General features: G+C 38.8%; 1 protein-coding gene across 2 annotated transcripts in view; it reads right to left on the reverse strand.

The window, feature by feature from the left end:
- The window catches only part of MAP3K15 (mitogen-activated protein kinase kinase kinase 15), an 82,456-nt gene that overhangs the window by 49,421 nt on the left and 14,444 nt on the right, over positions 1-18,591 (reverse strand). The window contains exons 2-4 of one of the 2 annotated variants that reach the window (XM_068684198.1): positions 8,876-9,015; positions 5,430-5,453; positions 990-1,061 (exon numbers count right to left, since the gene is read on the reverse strand). In XM_068684198.1, the coding sequence (XP_068540299.1) occupies positions 990-1,061; positions 5,430-5,453; positions 8,876-9,015 (236 nt within the window). The remainder of the gene's footprint in view (positions 1-989; positions 1,062-5,429; positions 5,454-8,875; positions 9,016-18,591) is intronic. The other variant, XM_068684207.1, reaches the window with a different exon arrangement.

An 18,591-nucleotide genomic window follows, 5' to 3' on the forward strand; every position in this document is an offset into this window, starting at 1 on the left:
GCCCAGTGCACTAGCAGTGAAAATTTTGTATTTGATCACAACACTTTAATCCAACAAAAAAAGAGACCAAGGTTTAGGAACATAAAAGAAATAAAAGTAACTGCTGGTAAGTTGAGAAAAGTACCTGTTTTTCAGAGAAAAATGGTTACAGGAATAAAGCACAGAGATACGCCATAACTGAAGGAGTTAGGCCTACAAAGGCCATTTTAGGCCAAATGTAGAGTTCTTTTTGTCTAAAAATACTTCTCTAAACATTTCACTAATGCTGTTAAAACTGAACATTTGGCCTTAATAATATAAACAGTTGTGTGCTTTTTGTTGTTGTTGTTTGTTTGTTTTTCACTTGTCCTGCTATAGGTATTCTGGTCAAGCTGTCACTTTGTGCCAGAGATACTGTACTAGATCTCTGCATCTTCAGAAAGGGAATTATGCCTGCACAGCTGATAGCACAATTATTTCACTGTAGCCATGCCAGTTTATGTCACTTTACTTTTCGCCACTTCCTCGAGGAGTATTAATTAGCAGTGCTTACCCTAACTCACAAAGCAGTTAGAAGAGAAGCACATAGGATGACAGAAAATGAACTGCATTGACTCAAAGAAGTCACACCCTTTGAGTATTCAGGGAGTTTAATCCACTGTTGTCTTAAAATTTAAGGTTTCTGCATTAGTTTTCTATGCCATCCCATTCCTATCCATCTTGTAATACGGGTGACTCTAAAATATCAACTTTATAAAAATACTTCCTGTTCAAAAGTTGAACATATGTGGCATTTTTATGTAAATACTATGAGAGAGATTACCATAAACCAAACACTCCAAGCACAAGATCTAGCTTGCAAGTAATGAGTACTTCAAGATTACAGTTACTTTGAAAGAAAGAACCTACCAAGCATAATTTAAAAAGCATCCTTCTATAAAAATGCCTAGAAACACAGTAATGAGATGGCATATTTATTCAACAGAAATCAGATTGAAAGCGATACATACTTTGCCTATCAGATTACCACTGTGGTATTCAGGAGGTACTTGAACCCGAAGGAAAGCTTTGTGGTTGGCAACCTACTCCAAATTGAAATAAAACAACATAGAGGAAAACACCACCACAAAATAGCATAAGAATCAAAACAACAGACAACACATGAATAGAAAAATGATTAAAGACAGAAACAAGAGAAAATGAATATAGATATTTATAGCAAGCCCATATTTACAAGAACAAGAAAACAGTGCAATAAGTTGCCATCAAGAATGTAAGAGTTCTTTATCTCTTTTATTTGTCTTAACATCTCCCTGTGTCATCATGAACATGCTTTAAAGTCTTACTTTCCAGAATGTGGCAGATTTATTACCTATTAACTATAATCCAGTCACTACAAATATGTATCCCTTGAGACAGTAACATTTCCATTAAAATTCATAAATATATTTTAAAAGCCTTAGTTTTCATTATGTCAATAGTAACAGTGGCATATTTAATGATAGAAATATTAGAAATAATATTTATTGGGTTACCCTTTGCCTTTTTACTGTTTTCCACCCAAAAGGAATAATGATTGTCTGCATTTAAGACGCTCCTACTCCTATCTTTCATTCTGTGCCCTTTTCAAACTCTTAATACTTCTGCTGCCTCAGAGGCTTTTTTAGAAAGATATCTTTAGATGATCAGTCATATAACCTTTTATATACTGTAAAAATAAACAAATATAAAGCTGCTTTATGATACTGCTTCTTTAGGTTACTAAACCCATATAATATATATCACACTTTAGTCAATCCATTGGGGCTACTAAATTGGAGAAAATGAGTCTAAGTGCCAAAACCATTTTATTTAGTTTTCTTAAATATTCATTAACCTGAAAATGTAGAGAGTCTAATTTATACAGCTACCGAAGCTCTGAAGAGACTTTCTGCCAATCACAATAAAAAGTGATTTTTCAACATAAAAATTCCTTCTGGCAAGGATAAATTATCATCCTGTTCCCTTTAGATCAAGGAGAATTTTTGCTAATGACTCCTCCGTGGCCAAAGCATCATTCTCTCCTTATTACATAAGACCTGCTTCAGGATTTGACAAAACGAAACCCATTTTAATCTCTGAAAACACTTCTTCAGGTCCACAGACCTAAGTAATAATAAACCTTTTGGTTTAATAGCCATCCTACTTTCCTTTAAATATTTCCCTCAAAGGAAATGAACAGGGTTATTCAAATTTCTCCAGGCATACTATTAACTAAAGAAAAACGAACTCTCTCTCTTTATATTCTGTACTTGCTTTAATAAGTTTTCCAAAGAGTGAAACTCTGTTATTTTCAATGCTTATAAAGCTTACATTTTCAGTCTCACATTCAAAGAAACTAAATAGATCAAAGTATGTATTTCTGAAACTATGTGCAATCAATGCTAGAACTACTGTGAGAAGGACTGTACATTTTGCCTCCTACTCCAGCAGCATTTAAAAACCTTCCTGTGCATTCTTTCCTTCACTCCATCTTGGACATTTTAATGCACCATTCCCTAAAATTTTCTGGATGGAGAGGAAAAAAAAAAAAAAAAATCAAGGGAGAAAAAAAATCAAGGGAGAGAAAAAAAAAATCAAGCACCAAAATAAAATAACTTTCACATGGATTTTGTGTGTTATGTTGCTTTGGGGAAAAATTTTTTTAAACAACTAACGTGTTTGAAAATCTTTGGAGTTTTATTTTTTCAGTAAACCAGTAATAATCTGACATTTAAAGAAACTCCAAGGCACAAGCCTGCTTTTCAGAGAGAAATGCATTTTCCTGTACCCTACAGTCCAGTAGCACCCACTGTGCTCTCAATCCTTGATTTTTCCATAATGATACAGGAAACAAACTGTTCTGCCAGACTGGATGTATTTAATTTATTTTATCAAAAATAATTTTGACAGAAACAAGGGTGCTGTCCATACGTAATAAGTAAAATTATCAGAAGGTTGTCCTCAAAGCTCAGAGGAGCTCCCTGGAAAGAAACCTAACTGATGGGGCACAGAGAATACTGACCCTGAATTTCATGCCAGGGCAGCTCTGTCTCTGGGAACTGAACTCCCATAGCCAATAATTCTTTCCTTTTGTGTCCAAGTATGCAATAAATTATTGATACAGAATTTTAATTACTTGTTTGTGGGAGTCAAGTAGCACTGACTTACATTCCCCATCTTATCTTACGACTGAAAATCTCTTCCCTGGATGACTTCACTCATGCTTCTGGAAGAATGGTGCAACGTCTGGTAGCAATCCCAGTTGTCCCTTCCCTTGTACACACAAATGTGTGGACGCAGAGCTCATAAGAAGAGAAGAGGATTTCTCTTCATAGAGAAAGCTGTGGCTTTCTGGGTTGGAGGAAGGCTTAGCAGATTAAGTGTCTGTCCTCCTTCCAACATATATCCACACCCTAAAAAAGAGTGCATTTAAGCTCTTTCTACTATTTCACACTACAACAGAGGCATACCAATACAAAGATTGCTTCAATCGAGAAAAGAGAAAGGAAAAGACAAAATCCTAGTACAGTGTATTAACAGTTGATAAGTAACACTGACAATTTAAACTGAAGTGGTTATATGACTATTTCCTTCATTGGACACAGCAAATTCACAGTTTTGGTAATTATATAACTAATACTGCAACCCTCATTCACAATGACCTTCCAACAAAACATTGTCTGTACGGTTGTAATGTATTTAAACCAGCAATGAAGCAGTGGCACAGTACTGGGACTGTAGCAAACTGCACAGCTGTCATGACACCTCACTGGATCTGGGATGAGTGGAAAGCAGCTATCTATTTGAACTCAATTCCAACTTTATATTTTTATAAGTTTTAACCTATTAATTATTTAGCTTGCTAATTAGTTTGTCACAATTTCTGATTTTAAAAAATGGCAAAAGAATGTAATACGGGAGCATATTACAATATAATTTACTATCTAATAAAAGAGAATATGAATAACCTCAAATAAGAGAATTCATACCAGGTATTTAAAGTCAATTATTTTTTCCTTTGAGTTTTATTCTGTTTTTTTCTTCAATAAACTCTTTTTAGAGGAGAAATCAGGATCCCAGTTTCATGATTCCTCCCTGTTCCTTTTTTTTTTTTTTCTTTCCAGAAAACATGTTTCCATACTTATCGTTTCTTTTCTTCCACATGGAGGTGAAGGAGGTCATAACTCCCTCTGTGGGAGAGAGAATCAGCCAGAAGAAAGGATTGCAGGCTGCTAATCTGATGGTGCTAGGCTGAACTTGTCACTGTCCTCTGCCTTTCCTCCATCTCTGGAGCAACCACCAAGTGGCTCTGTCACAATTCTCCCTTTTGGAGGGGAAAGCAAATACTTGTGACATTTTGATTACCCACCAGTTGTGGCCAGAAGGTGGTCAGCAGCATTATTCACAAGCAAATTGTTCTGAGGCCCCTTTTCACAGAGCTGTGGACCTGAAAATGCAGTCCCCACCACACAGTGAAACTAGATCAGAGATCACCACGACAGACAGGAAAATGACCTGGACTTACCCAAGTGCTCAACCTGGTCTATCTTTAGCCTACATACAGTGCTGTGGTCAACTATAAACAGCAACTCAAAATAAACTGCTGTAACTAATGCATTCTCTCTTCAGTTCCCTTTAAATGATTAGTTTAGCAAAATCTAAGAATATTTTATTATTTTAATCCTGTTCTATTTTATTTAAAAGAGAATTAAAGTGTATGGCAAATGTAGGGAAAACAGAATGAAATAAATTTAATTTCAATATTTTTGCAAATTCAATAGTCCTCAGTATAACAGTGTTTAATGAAAATGACCTCTGATATGTGTTTTTGACACTTCACATCACAACTGTGTAAGATATTGTGGTACATTATAATAAGCCTAAAATAACCACGAAACTTTATCTTGGTTGAGGTTTACTTACTTGTTTGGTTTTACTTGTATTAAAAGTAAGAATAAGAATAATTTTAATTTGGGAAATAAGCTTTTGCATTCCCCAGCAAAATCTGTGAATTTGGGAGGAAGAGGATGGGTACACAGTAGCCAAATCTGTTTGATATACAAGACAGCCTTAATAAGGCATCACACACACTCATACACGTCTGCACAAGTGAGTGAAAGTGGTAGAAGTAGAAAAAGACTTTGAAATTCTGAGTTTGCCTCTTGATCTATGAACCTGCGTGGGTAACATATCTACTGGCACCTTTCTATAACTTAAAAAAGAACTTCAAAAAAAAAAAAAAAGTAATATTAAAATCCAGCTTTACTTTGAAAAGGAATTCAATAAGATTTCCACTAGTCTAAACTGTATATAGGGAAAACAGACCTCCTTCTATGGGGTAGAGCATATATGTGCTTGGCAGTTTTGCTATTAAAGTTGCTTCAAATGTGTTCATTTTGCTTTAAAATGAATGTAGATTTAATACTTACTGTGTTTTTCTGAGATACCATATCCTGGAGAAAAAAAAAAAAAAAAAGAATAAAAACAATTAGCCATTTTTATTGTGAATTATTATGTCCAATAAAAATAACTGGTATACACATACACACACACACACAAATGTGTTCTCCACAGCATAATCCACATTTTCTGCCAAAGCAAATTCCAAGTAAAGAGACATAACAATGTCAAAAGAAGTCTCAGTAGTTCAGGTTAGGAAAGAACTAATGATTCAGAAAAGAAACCTATTTAAAGCAGCATTCAGAAGATGAAGAAAACTAGTACTTGCCACTAACTGGTATTTCTCAGGCTGGGCACTCCACATGCCCAGTCACAGACCGAACTTTTGTGAAACAAAAGCATTCAAAGATGGAGATTTTTTTCTCTAAGAGAGTATCCTTAAGATACCTACGCCCCTTTCCTACCTACATGGGCACAGCCCAACACACCCCTGCACCTTAGTTCTTCTCATTTTGAAATCTAAAGAGAGCTATTGAAACCATGAGGCAGATGATAATTTAATGGACACGTAAACCAGATCTCAAAGGTCTCCAGTTACTGGTAACTTTCTCCTCCTTTTGCGATGGTCTGCATGTCCAATGAATACTACTTGGTGAAATAAACAGATCTCCAGATAAGTCACTCTACAAAAATACAGACTTGTTCCTAAGCAAGGTTTTTGATGTCATTTAATTGTATGTGCTCTGACAACCTAAGATAATTCTGCTTGAGTAACTTCATACCCAACAGCCTGAAATCTACTTGCACAGAAATGTCGGTGCCTATGTATACCATCAAACCAAATGTCAGGGACCATCTAAGAGGTTTCATTCTGCAAATGTAATCCTCTTGAAATCCAGACTATATATATTTCATGTGTTTGAAACTAGCCTGTTTTCGAAAAGACATTGGTGAAACTGAAGAGACAACTCTTGGGAGAATTTCAAGAATAGTTCTATGAAATAAGCTATATAAAGTCAGGCTGTCTGAACCTCACAGCTCTTCCCAGTAGGAGTAATAGCAGGAATACCGCCTTTATAATAATTAGGCTAGCCACTCTTAAGAGGCATATATAGCAACCTAGATCTAAGTAAAGTGATAAATTCCTGAAGGCAAGAGAAAAAAAAATGACCAAATTAGTCAGCAATAAAGAACCACCAGCAGACAGTCAACAATACATACTAGGGTTCCTATACCTAAACAGAATTACTGATTAATTCAAATTCTTCAGGCCAATAAAATACATCAGAATAAAAATGATGGGAAGTTTAGACATCTGAAATATGACATGTCTAAAAATAAACATGTCCACCTAGCTAAACAAGCATGTCCAGTAAAGCTTTATTTACTGCTGATGAATTATTTTCTCACTGGGGTAGAGATGAATGCTTCTGAGAATTATCCAGCACCTACACCATGAAACACGTCACAAGGTCATGAAATATTCTTCACTGAAAGATCCCAAGAACAATCCCTATCTACCTTTTGAAGTATTCCTAAGAAGAAAGGTGCACTAGTATATTTGAATGGTATCCAACTGTGAGCTGGTTCTCAATTGCAGAAGAGGTATCAAGGACATCACAATAGGACTGAACCATATGGCAGTGTCCTGCTTCAACTGCTCTAGTGGTCAGTCCAGATGATCCTTCAACTTATTTACAGCAACTTAAATCAAGACTTGTGACGCACAGGCACATCTTACTACGTCAGCCAAGGAGGTTATACAACCAACCATAAAATAAGGAAAAGGTTAAGTGGGACCTCAGTGGCACTAACAGAGCTTCTAGCAGAAGAGAGATGAAGGCAGATAATAGCTTTTCTAGCTCTATGCGATCCAGTCATGCTCCAGTGTTCTCAGGTCCCCCGAGTTGTCCTTGGGCTTACACACTTAGAATAAAAGCCCCAGAACCTACACTGCAAAAACTTGAAAGTTCTGGCAGTGAACAACCTGAATATCTGGCTAATGGACAGATGTGACTGGAGGTCATTCATCACTCCAGCTATGGAGCACATGCTTGCATATGTGCTTGGCACAAACTGCAGAAATCAAAGCTATCCACAGAGGTCCTCACTAGGCAGAGACGTATAGATGATGACAGAGATGACTAGCCTGTGCTTTCCAGACTTTGGCACATGCTGGGGAGAACCAAACTGAACATCTGAGAGACAGATAAAAAAAAAAAAAAAAAAAAAAAAAAAAATGATAAAACATACATGAAAAATAAAAACAAAAGACCTCTTTGTAGTCAGGTATATTACCACTGCAAGATGAAAAGTTGTATGCCTGCCCACTCCAGTTAAACAGAGGAATGGAAGGCATGCAAGTGTGCCTTAGCACTTATCTCTTTTATTTCTTTGAGCGCGGGGTGAGAGAGACTCCATCTCTGAGTTCTTGAGAATCCAGGTCACACAGAAAGGGAATGTACATGTGGACCACCACTTACAGAAAGGAAGTATGGGGTATTGGACACATCAGAGTAAAATCAACGACATTGAGAACAGAAGAAAAAAGGAAAAAAACTGTGACAGAACACAGCTTTTGGGGGAAGAAACAAAAAAACTCATACAACATTAACATAAAACTTAATATTCTTATGGCATCAAGAGAGGTTGGAGAATTCCAAAGAGGATTTTGGAGACCAGTGGAATGAAAAATATAGGAGAATAAATAAGAAAAAACAACCAACCAAACAAACAAAAACCACCAAGTATGAACAACACTGCTCTTAGTGAAGGTAGCAAGAAAATGATATTAAAAGAATCAGTAGGTAATAACACAGAGAAGAGTTGTCTAAATGTCATCCAAAACCAATGAAAATCTAAGCTGTGAAAGACAGAAAAATCCATGACACAGGACTTACAGTCAGAGCAGCAATTATGGAACTTAAGTGTATAGCATGTATTATCCTACTATAAAAGTGAATGGAGAGGCCTATAAAAAGATTTGATGAGGATCTGTTTATCTTCATCACAGAGCAATAAAAAGATTCCTGTAGTCCTAGCTACTCAGAACCTAGGAGATACTAACCTTATCTATGAGGAGAGAGTCGATAGTAGGAGTAGGTTGCAATACATTCCTTGTTCAAGTGTCGCTATACAATGCATAACTTTTTTTTTTTTTTTAACATGTACTCTAATTAAAAGATGATGAAGTGGAAGGACAAATTAGACCTCACTTCCAAAGCTAACCGTGTGAAGCAAATTCAGTACAACACTAAGGATCTATACTAATAAACAAGCTTTTGTACTGTTCTAATCACTGTTGGTTTTCGCTTGTGGATAGTAGCTATTATTCTTAACATGATTCTGTTACATAGCCACCAGGAAATCACACTCAGTCAAAGTTTCAGAAAAAACAAACAAACATGAATGTTTGCAGGATAGGGTAGTTAAAGGTGTTTCTGAAATGAAGCAGATTTTGAAGTGAGAAGCTTACTTTGAGAGACTGAGCAGTGTCAGCATCTGTGTCATGGTAGAGTATAACATTATTTGCCATGTCAAAGCTTTCACGCACACCAAGGTGGTAGAACAGTGATGGTTGCTTGGAAATATCACTCATATCCACAACTGCAACATCTGAAATGAGAGAAGGAGGAGAAAAAGTGCTAATAGTCTTAAAATCCATTTTATTCTTACAAAGAAGTTAAAATAAATCTTGAAATTACACAGAAATTTCAACAGCCAAAATCAATACGCTCAAATAAGGATCATTTTCTCATGGCACAAGCAAATTTTACAACGCATTTAAGATACCATGTCCAGGAAACGATCACAGTTTTACAATAACTGAGGCACAGTATATGAATTCACAGTTTGAAGTCACTGCATCAGGGATACTACAGGTGAAGAAGCAGGTCTACGTTTGCTCTGACACCCAGAACACCCAGTAATCTGGAGGGCTCTGAACCTTCAGGGGGAACCTCTGAGGAGAATAGTGCAGCTGAAAATTTGGGAAAAATGCAAGACAGAGTTTATCTTAAGAGGCTGATGTTTGGAGTACAGGAAATTCCTAACCTGTGGAAAAAGAAAAAGCTTGTGAAAGTTGACTCTTAAAAGCTACATGCATTATGGAGTTCAAGCCAGGGCAGGGGGAGGCTGGAATGAAGGGATTCAACACAGGCAGCCTGAGCAAGACTTGCACATCTCTTGGGTAGCACAGTAGTCACAAATGGAAGTGAAAATTTATGTCAATGGAAGACAACTTATGCAGAGAGCTAAGGAAAAATACCCCATGCTATGCAGAAGAGACGAGGTACAGGCCATGGATCTGGAACTCACCAATTGGTTCAGATACAAGCCTAAAGGCCAGTACAGAGAGAAGAGGTAACTGGAAAAGAGGACATTTACCTTGAGTTTCCCCCTTCATCCTTGTATTTCTACGCTAGCTAAGAAAGCTGTGGTTTAAAGCTTTCCAAAGGTCTGTATCTCTATGACTGTCTGCTTTCACTGCTGTGGGACAGATGGATGAACTTAAATCCAAAGTATTCATTAGACCAGAGCCTTGGCATTCAAACCACAGGGCAGCCTGAGGTTCAAAACGGATTCCAGAGACTCAGTGCAGCTGGGCAGTAAATCCTGCATCTCTGAAGTTGCTAACAGACAGCTGCTGTATCTATGGGGAGTGACAGAGAAGGGTGAGCCACCAATAAACAAGAAATCCAAAAGCAGGACTGATGAGTGAGATTCAAACAGCAGCCAGTTGACCTGGGCTTCACCGAGGTTACCCATCACGAGAATCAATGCCCCACACTCAGCTTGCGAGCTCTTGGTGAAGCCTGCAATGAATGCACGTGCCTGTAGAATTCCACCTGGCTGTTTTATCTGCAGTCCACAGAAAGTGATGTGCCTCAAAACCAAAACATTTCCATTCAAGAGCTGGGAAAAAAATAAATAAATAAATAAATAACGGCTACATGAGAAAATTCCCTTACCCCTGATGAATCTCAGATCCTGCACCACCTACTGATCCCCCTTTCTAGTGCCTTTCTACAGCATGAATATAATTCTTAGTATACTGCATACCGTAGGGTGAAACTAACTGTGAGGGTGTGAAGGAGCAAACCCCAGCTCCATACCTACATCCAAATCTGGATTATCCCCACCCTCAACATTATAATATCATTTAATCATTTTGGAAAACGTAAGTGATCTATAAAAAAAAACATTAAGATGAAGGAACAAGCAGACCCAGAATCAAACTACATCTAAGGAAAAAAAAAAAAAAAAGATATTGTACTAGTTTTAATGCCTACATAAACTGTTTTTGTGGAACTAGAGTGCTGTGAAATCAAAACCGCCTTCCTGGTGAGAGAATTTAGACAATGTGCTCGTGTAGCACACAGATATTGCATTTTACAATACAATGTGAGCAATGATCCGTAACAGAGTTTATTGCAACAAGGCTGTACGCAGTTCATTGCTGCACAAATAGTAGTCTACAACTGAAATTTGTCTTCTATTGACTGCTGCTAGGTAACAACGCAAGCAGCACTGAACCACATTAAATGGACATAAGAACAGAAGCATCTGCCTTAAAAAGGGGGAATTATTCACCACTTACATATTCATTCACATAGATCAAAGGTGATGAATAAGAATGATTTTTTCCTTGTTTATTCACAGCTCGTGAACACAACTATGAATAAGGTAAAATAAAATAAAACAAACTGAAGACCAGCCGAGGAGATGAAGACGGTATCACAAAAATATACGTTCAAGTGGAAAAAAACCCTCCGGTAAGATAGTTGAATGGATCCAGTCTGACCATGGGAATCAAGGGATGAGACAGAAGCCAACGTCAGAGTGAAGCAGAGCACCAGATCTGGAAGCTGAGACCCTGCATTCCCACGGAGGCCTCCACAGCCTCCTCCAGCAGGAGCATCACGAGGCAAGACTGCTTGTATCTACTTACACAACAGCTTCATCGGGTGCCAGTGAAACATCACTGGAGTCTGGTGAGCCCAGCAAGTGAATGCAAATTTGAGTGGAGAACAAAATGACCGACAACCAATTCTTACTAAAGAATGATAGAACCATTTAGGTCAGAAAAGACCTCTAGGATCATCTAGTCCAACTTTTAACCTAGCACTGCCAAGTCCATCCTTAAACCACTTTGCTAAGCTCTACATCTACATGTGTTTTGAAGACCCCCAGGGACGGTGACTCCACAACCTCCCTGGGCAGCCTGTTCCAATGATGCACAAAGCTTCCAGTGAAGAAGATCTTCCTAATATCCAACCGAAACCTCCCCTGGCACAACTTGAGGCTATTTCCCCTTGTCTTATCACTTAGTGCTTGGGACAAGAGACCAATCTCCCACTTCACTACAGCCTCCTTTAAGGTAGTTGTAAAGAACAGTAAGGTCTTCCCTGAGCCTCCTCTTCCCCAGACTAAACAACCCCAGTTCCCTCAGCTGCTCCTCACAGGATTTGTGCTCCAGGCCCTTCACCAGCTTTGTAGCCCTGCTCTGGACATCCTCCAGGGCCCCAATGTCTTTCTTGTACCAAGGGGCTCAAAGCTGAACACGGTATTTCAGGTGTGGCCTCACCAGAGCCAAGCACAGGGGGAAAATCATGTTTTCCCTAGTCCTGCTGGCCACGCTGGTTCTGATAGAAGCCAGGATGCCGTTGGCCTTCTTGGCCACCTGAGCACACTGCTGGCTCACGTTCAGCCAACTATTGACCAATACCCTCAGGACCCTTTCCACTGGGCAGCTCTCCAGCCACTCTTCCCCCAGCCCGTAGCATTGCTGTGCTGAGGTGCTGCTAGTATGGTATTCAGCACCACTGATCACTGGGTCGAAACACACTCCCTGGGATGGCTGCTTTCAGGGCTACATCTCTCTTCCTCGTGTAGGCAGTTTGTGAATCACTCAATGAACAATGCCAATAACGTGTTAGAGCAAATACTGCTCTGCCAGTTGCCGTGCATTTTGCTTATGGTTGATGCTAAAATCTTTCATCTATGGTTCCTGAAACATGGGCCCTATGCTACAACCACATAGTGTGGTTGCAAAGAGATAATTTCCTTATTTACAGAGTTCAGGAAATACATAAAAGAAAACCACAACAGTGATACCTGCTTAGCAAAGCTTGATTTATGAACAGAAACATAAGTCAATCACAGTTCGTCCTTAACTCCCATCCTCTGTGTCAGGAGAGCCTGCCCAAAGCAAAAACAAAAAAAAAAAAACAACAAAACATACTTCCAGGCTTCTCCTTCCAAATATAGGTTTGACCTCCTTCATTTCCTTCATTACAAACAAGTGTGAAGCAAGAGCTAATGCCAAATTTGAACAAATGTTTCAACAAATGATGAATTTTATGCAATAATTATGCAATAATAAAAGGGTTAAGAAGGGCAGAGAGTAGGGGAAGGTACATCTCTTCTGTAAAGGTAGACTTCTAAGACAACTACAACAAACTTTACAACCTATCCACCACAAGGTGTGGAAGGGGTTGGGATATGTTTAATGTTACACAGAACCAATTTTGGAACAAAACATTTAAACTCATGGCTTCATTTCTGTAGCAGAAACTCACATTCTCAAGAACATCCACGTAAAAACGTGTCCTTCCTCATTTCTTCTTCAGCATAAGAGATCTTTTCAGCTTCTGTCCTTTCAGTTCTCTTGTTGTATGTAAAACTATTTTCACCCTGAAAACAGTTTTCTTGTTAAGAACCTAAAAACTGGTCTTGCTTTATTAAGAAGCTGATTGCAGTTTATTTGTCTCAGGCTTCGCCTCTATTGTAAAGCAAATACATTAACGTGTATTTTATAGTGCATTAAAGCAATTCATCAGGATTACTAGTACAATCTTGATTAGGTCTCTGCACTGCTGTAGCAGATGGCACATAAATAATTTCTTACATTACATTTCATATATTTCAACACTAGTGTGTCTTAAGAGACCAGACCGGAACCAGAAATAACTATGACAACTGAAATGAAGATTAGAGATCATTACCTGTGGTAAAACAGTAGACTGTGGAACTAATAAATTACCCAACAGGCAAAACATTATTATAGAGAATTAAATCCTCTGGTTTCAACCTCTGTCTGGATGGCACCTGAAGGCATTATATAATTTAATGACCTAAGCAACTCACGAGTCTTCACATGAGTGTTGTAGGATTTATGGCATTGCTAGCAACAACAAAAATAACATTGACACCAAGTTTCTGGATTTGTCAGTGAAAACCAGTAAACAAGAGAAAGTGCAGAAGTGGCCTGAAGTGTGCCGAAAGTCTGGTGGAGTCTAGAAGGCCGAACAAGAAAAAGTCAGAAAAAGTCTGGAGGAAAATAATACAGAACTCTGCCCCTTATTATTCACTAGCATCCTGGGAGCAGCTAGGGACCTTCAGATTGCTATTGATTATTGGTGATTTGGATCTCTATCCTTCATAGTTAGTGAATAAACAAATGTGTTACCCATGAAACACACTGGAAGAAACTGTCAATATTATTCTTCTGAAGAACAATGCTCCGAGAGAAAACAATCACCATAACCGTCCTCAAAAGTGTAACTTAAGGATACACAAAGTGTTTTTACTGCATGTCTGCATGTTCCTTTAAAGGAAAAAATACCAAAGTTTTTAAAGAGAAATAATTTTGGAAATGCTTAAAAGTGTATTTGAAAACTAGGAACCCTTTTGCAGCTTCTACTTAAGCTGGACCAAAAGACACAGCAACCGTGGAACCTCTCACCCTTAAAGCACTCACAAACATGAATTGCAATATTCATTGCAAACTGAAATTTAAATGAATTGCGATAGCTTAGCTTAGTTTACGATGCGCCTCAAGAAGGCAAGTTGTTCTTATAAACTGCAATCGAGTTTTGCACAAGAATTCGGTTGAGGCTGGGCTCTGCCTACATGTTTCAGCCCACTTCCTACTTCAGAAAAGGAAACACAGCATCATACTGGGGGTATTTCACCACAGAGGAAATTTAAGAATGAAATTAAATATGATTCCTTGGATGTTCATTTAGGATAAAAGATTTTTTATTTCTATTCACATTATTGATCTCTGAAGAAAACACAGTGAGATTTATGGGGATTTTTAATGATACCAATCAAAAATTTGAGAAAGGAGACAAGTTTAAGATTGGCCAAATATTTTTACATAGTATTTAAGGACAATTATCTCCGGATAGAGACAAGAAGACAGAGAAAACTTCATGCTGATTCTGGTGTATTATCCATCTACACCCATTCTGACTATGAAATAAAGCAAAATCTCAACTTAAATATATCTCATTTTTGCCAGCTCCAATGGATTTGTTGAGTACTTTAGGACTTTTGAAAACCCATACAAATGGCAAAAATTCTGAAATGTGCTCTTCTGTTTTTCATCTGTTTGCTTAGGAAGGCAAAAGGATTGTCATGAAGTGACAATTTCAGGCACATGTAGCTTTATCAAAGCCAAGGCAACTCAACTAATCTGTCTTCTCACAAGGAAACTGCCATTTATCTTTTACTCAGGCGTGGCTTAAGCCTTATCTTTGTCTGCCACAGGTTTTACATAGCAAAGTGACCTAATAGCAAGAAAGGTGCACCATGCACCAAAACCTATGAATTGGGCTCACCTCATCTACCAAAATAGAAGGCTAAAAAAAAAAAAAAAAAAAAAAAAAAGACTGAAATAGGGTCCTTCCAAAAAAAGCAACACTATCAGAATAGCAAACATAAAAGTCAGACCTTTCTTTTTCATTTCTTCCTTCCTTCCTTCTCCTTTGTCAAAAGTTGCTCTGGAAAGCAATTTCACATCTGCTCACTGAATCTGAATTCTGCTCTGTGAACCTGAATACCACGAATGCTGAAGAAGTCATTTTAACTATGTATTAGCTGAACAGAAAAGGCATCCTCAGCTAGGGAAAGGCAACTGCCATAACTTCCCAGGGAGGACCAAGCAAATCCAGAGCCCTGCTGTTGCTAAGAAACTGCAAACCTTCACTTTCCAGATGAGCCCTTCCCTACATGACAGTGTTGCGAACTGCTCTGCTGCATTTGGAATGAGCACTGAGGCTGGCCGTGTCTCACCTCCAGAGCCAAACCTGGCAACAGCTGGGTTAAGCAAAGTGTGAGGAAAACAGAGCCTATGGACATGTGCTAGAGCATCCAGCACAGCTTTCACGTGGCCCAGCAAGGCATCTCCTCCTTCCGATGCAGCTAAAGTGTCTGCAGCTCTTGAACTCAAGCCTCTCAACTCCCAAGACAAAAAACTGAAATGTGTCAGTTTTAATGTTACCAGAACGGGTAGAAGTTACCAAAATCCTGCCTTGGATTGCACTCTGAAAGAGAAGAGAAGATCAGGAAGCCAGTACACTTGTTTTGCACGTACATATCACAAAGGTGACTTATACATGTGTGCTTCCCTTCAAACTGATGGGAGAACCCCTGGAGGCTTAAAAGGACGCAGGAATGAGCTCCTTCTGGATAGCCATGCATGCAGGTACTCAAATCTGAAGTCCAAAGAAGCAGCCAGCAGAATAAGCCAGCTTGGAAGTAACAGCAGCACAGCTGGAGGAATAAAACAAGTGATGAAAGCAACCCGTATGGCACATACACAGAGCTTGAAAGCATGTTAACATAAGAGAGGAATAGAAGAATTATATTTATTACAAATATTTACTTTAGTCACAACCAGAAACTTCTTGTTCTTGGCTTCAGTTCTCACCTGTAACCTTTTGCCCTCTGAATTTCAAATACCAGCCTCGGCACCAACAATTCCCATCCAGCAAATTTGCCCCTGGGGATACAACACAAACCAGCTGGCCGCCCAAAACAGCAGCGTGGGTAAGACCAAGGGACCAGTGCTCACCTCGAGCTTCCACAGCCCTGCACGAGTACCCATTGCATCCAGTCAGCTCCCAAAGAGGGTCACATTCAGACCCAAACACACTGCAGCCACTAATCATGTCAGCACCGGGGTGTTGCTTTACAGCTGCACTCTGATAATGCATCTTTCATCTGCCCTCGGATACAGAGAACACGCATTAAAAATAGAACTAGAACATATTTGTCATGCTCCAGTAGTGCTTACTGCAAATCGGGAGAAACTAGCATTTAAAACTACCAATTTTACTACACTATGATGAAGTATTCAGGCTGTATTTATAATTGACACGCATTCCTTATTATTAAAATAATCTGTTCCAAAAATTAAATCACCCGAGAAACTACTCTTCAGTTACAAGCAGCAGAACAAATTACAGTAGGTAAGCAATACTGCCAGGTATAGGGATTCATTGCAACCCCAGTTCTCTTTTTTTTTTTTTATGTTTTGTTTTTTTTTTTTTTTTTATTCATTAGATACATCACCTGAAGCTTTCAATTCTTTCCCTTCAGTTGCATATAAAGGATTTTCTTTGCTGTTGAATGGGTTCTTCCAAAAATCCTTGGAAAGCAAAAGTAAAAGCAAAAGCTTTACAAAATATTCTTAGATTTTTTTAAATAATTAAATTCAAAGTAAAAGTATAAATTTCAAAGAGGGGAAGGCACTGCTCTAAAATTAGAATGCAGTTCTACTGATCCAGAAAAGCAAAAATTCTGTCCAGAGCACGTCTGTGCTTATATTTAACTCAGCTCCTAAGAGAGTCCCTCAGGCTCTGCCAGAGCAGAATACACCTGTGCACCTTCGAGAAGCAGTGTGTGAAGAAAAGTAATGCAGGGCACATCCAAATTCAGAACGCACCTTTAGTGTTTCTGCACAAGTGTGAAGTAGAAAATATTGCATTATTGGAAGTGGAACACCAAAAAGTCACCTGTCACTCAGAAGAGGTCAGACAATGTGGATATCCTCCCTTCAGTTAACTGTTTAGGTAAAGAAGGAAACAAAGAACTAATCCTCAGAGAACTTTTCTTGCAATACTGAATTGCAGAAGTTAGGAAATGTGTAATTCGCTGCAGAGTATGCCTCAGCTACGAAATTGCTTAATGTTCTCCATGACAAAGCTTTGTTTTCGGTCTCTTAACTTTGCTAGTCTTTGCTTGAGGTTGTGTGGGTTTGTTGTTGCTTGTGGGTGTTTTTTTTTTGTTTGTTTGTTTGTTTCTGTTATGAAAGATTTAATTAAAACCAACCCAGCCATTTCTGAGACTGTATTGGGGAGCTTATTCTTTTGGTCAATGTTCAACATCTTCTTGTGCCAAATTAAGAAGCCGTGCACCAAAATCTGTCAGAAGAGCCAGGCTGTCTAGAATTAGTCTTGCTAGCCTCAAGAAATGTTGCTCATTACAAAGCTAAGACTCATCAGTGATTTGGGCAGTCACAAAGGAGGTGTTTGGCCTCAGATGAGCCAGTCTGCATTCCCCTCATCGTCAGTGCAGAGGGGGGAAGAGCACTTTCAGAGCATCACTCACCTGATCATTCAGAAATCTTCTTCAGGACAAGAAGAACTGCAGCCTAGAAGTGCCTGTTTCTCTCTTTTAGCTACGGTGGGAGAGAAAGATGACTGCAGAGACTCCCATTGAACATGTTTGGGGCAATGAAGCCACTCCACAGATCCTAGCAGTTCTTCTCTGAAGAGTCAGATTGAACCATTAAAGCATTTCAGTCCCTATTTATGTCACCTCAGCACGTGTTTCCCCGCAGATGTTCTCGCCAGCTGACCAACAAATTGGTGGCCACTGGAGAACTACAGCTCTTCCTCACCAGCACCATACCTGCAGGCACTCTGCCCTCAGGGAACAAAAAGGAAGGGTTGGCACAATTCAGACACACAGTTAGGATTTCCAAAGGAGACTCTGAACACCTGACTCTTAAGTTTTCTGTAAATCAGGTGCTCCTGGCCTATGGATGAAGTTTTTACTCATTAAATTCCCAATACGATTACCTTTCAAGCCAAATGCAAGTGTTGCATTTGCCTGTGAGCTGATGACATTCATACTATGGCTAGAAACAGACTCTACTTTTTATTTCATGCCACAGCTTGTGACATCCTGAAAACAACACAGCCTCAAGTCTGAGGGAGCCAACTCAGTGGTGAGAGAGATCACAGTAAAACATAATAATAATAATAAATAAAAAGGCTGCACACACTGTCACTGGAAACCTACCCAGTACACACCTCTTTGCACACTCACCCTTCCTTGAGGAAGGGCTGTAGAAGTTTGCCCACTCCAGGCCCACATGCAAAGTCACAGAGCTTTAGT

Source organism: Anas acuta, chromosome 1 (genome assembly GCF_963932015.1).
Source record: "Anas acuta chromosome 1, bAnaAcu1.1, whole genome shotgun sequence".
NCBI classification, from domain to species: domain Eukaryota; kingdom Metazoa; phylum Chordata; class Aves; order Anseriformes; family Anatidae; genus Anas; species Anas acuta.